The following is a 1,171-nucleotide window of genomic DNA, read 5'->3' as shown; positions in this document are numbered from 1 at the left end:
GTGTGTGTACAAAAGTGGTAGGGTGTGTGTGTCAAAAGTGGTAGAGTGTGTGTGTCAAAAGTAGTAGAGTGTGTGTCCATAAGTGGTAGATAGGGATGTAATGTGTGCATACGTTTGTTTGATAATTTCGGAGGCGAGTATATTAAAGGGTTCTTCAACACGACTTGGAGCTTTAGCGGAAGTCTCTGCAAAGAGCATGTTAAGAGACTTAGCTTTTTGTTGTCCTTCTTCCGTAGAGATTGTTCGTTCGAGGGCATCGGACTTAGTTGCGACTAGGATCTTAATCGCGGATCCTCCTGATTGTTTATCGACTTCGGTAACCCATGATTCTACATTATTAAAAGATGTCCTATTCGTACAATCGTACATGACAACCACTCCATCTGCGCCACGATAATATGCGGATGTAATCGTACGGAATCTCTCCTGACCCGCTGTATCCCATATCTGTAACCGAGTTGGCCGATCATTTATCTTGATAACCCGGAAACGAAAATCCACCCCAATCGTACTGATATATGACTCCGCGAATGTATCATCAACAAAACGCACCAACAAACAACTTTTACCAACTCCTGTATCACCGACCAATACAATCTTCAACAAGTTGCCACTACAACACAACATTCCCGACCTCGCCATGTATTTGCGCACACGTGTATTTGAGTACACGTGTGTTTGAGCACACGTGTAGTTGCGCACACGTATGTTTGAGCACACGTGTATTTGCGCACACGTGTGTTTGAGCACCCCACGTGTGCTTCCTTCAGTCACCTCAGTGATGCTGGTTGGTCGCCGACAGGGTGGGGTGGGTTTTTGTTGTGGTTGGGTCGGCAAGATGTGGTTGGGTCGGCAAGATGTGGTTGGGTGCAGAGGTGGAGATTGCACCCTTACTACTCATTACGTTTGGGATCGCTTAGGGCCATATGGAAAGGATAAATTTCGAGAGGGGATTCATTTGGCCCGTATGCAGGGTTCAGAGTTCAGTGTTGAATTTCGCGGATGTTGGTGCCCTAGGTCTGTACTCACACTTGGTCTTCTTCAATTGTCCGATACAATCATCAAGTGTGACAGCGGTACCGTATGATATTCGATACACATCTTACCTCTCCTACCCTTCCGAACGCTTACCTATTTGGGTCGGTTTGTAGGAACAACTGCATCCATTACC

At 46.1% G+C, this 1,171-nt stretch overlaps 1 protein-coding gene across 1 annotated transcript; it reads right to left on the bottom strand.

The window, feature by feature from the left end:
• Nucleotides 1-54: 54 nt before the first annotated feature.
• Nucleotides 55-642, bottom strand: GNI_044600 (small GTPase family Rab subfamily protein; the record flags this gene model as incomplete). Its single annotated transcript, XM_011131263.1, has 1 exon — nucleotides 55-642. One exon carries the CDS (start codon nucleotides 640-642, stop codon nucleotides 55-57), a length of 588 nt encoding a protein of 195 aa, XP_011129565.1.
• Nucleotides 643-1,171: the final 529 nt, after the last annotated feature.

The sequence above is a fragment of the Gregarina niphandrodes genome (genome assembly GCF_000223845.1).
Source record: "Gregarina niphandrodes unplaced genomic scaffold scaffold00006, whole genome shotgun sequence".
Lineage (NCBI taxonomy): Eukaryota > Apicomplexa > Conoidasida > Eugregarinorida > Gregarinidae > Gregarina > Gregarina niphandrodes.
The sequence above is the reverse complement of the archived record's forward strand: the minus strand, read 5'-3'. Positions and strand labels throughout refer to the sequence as shown.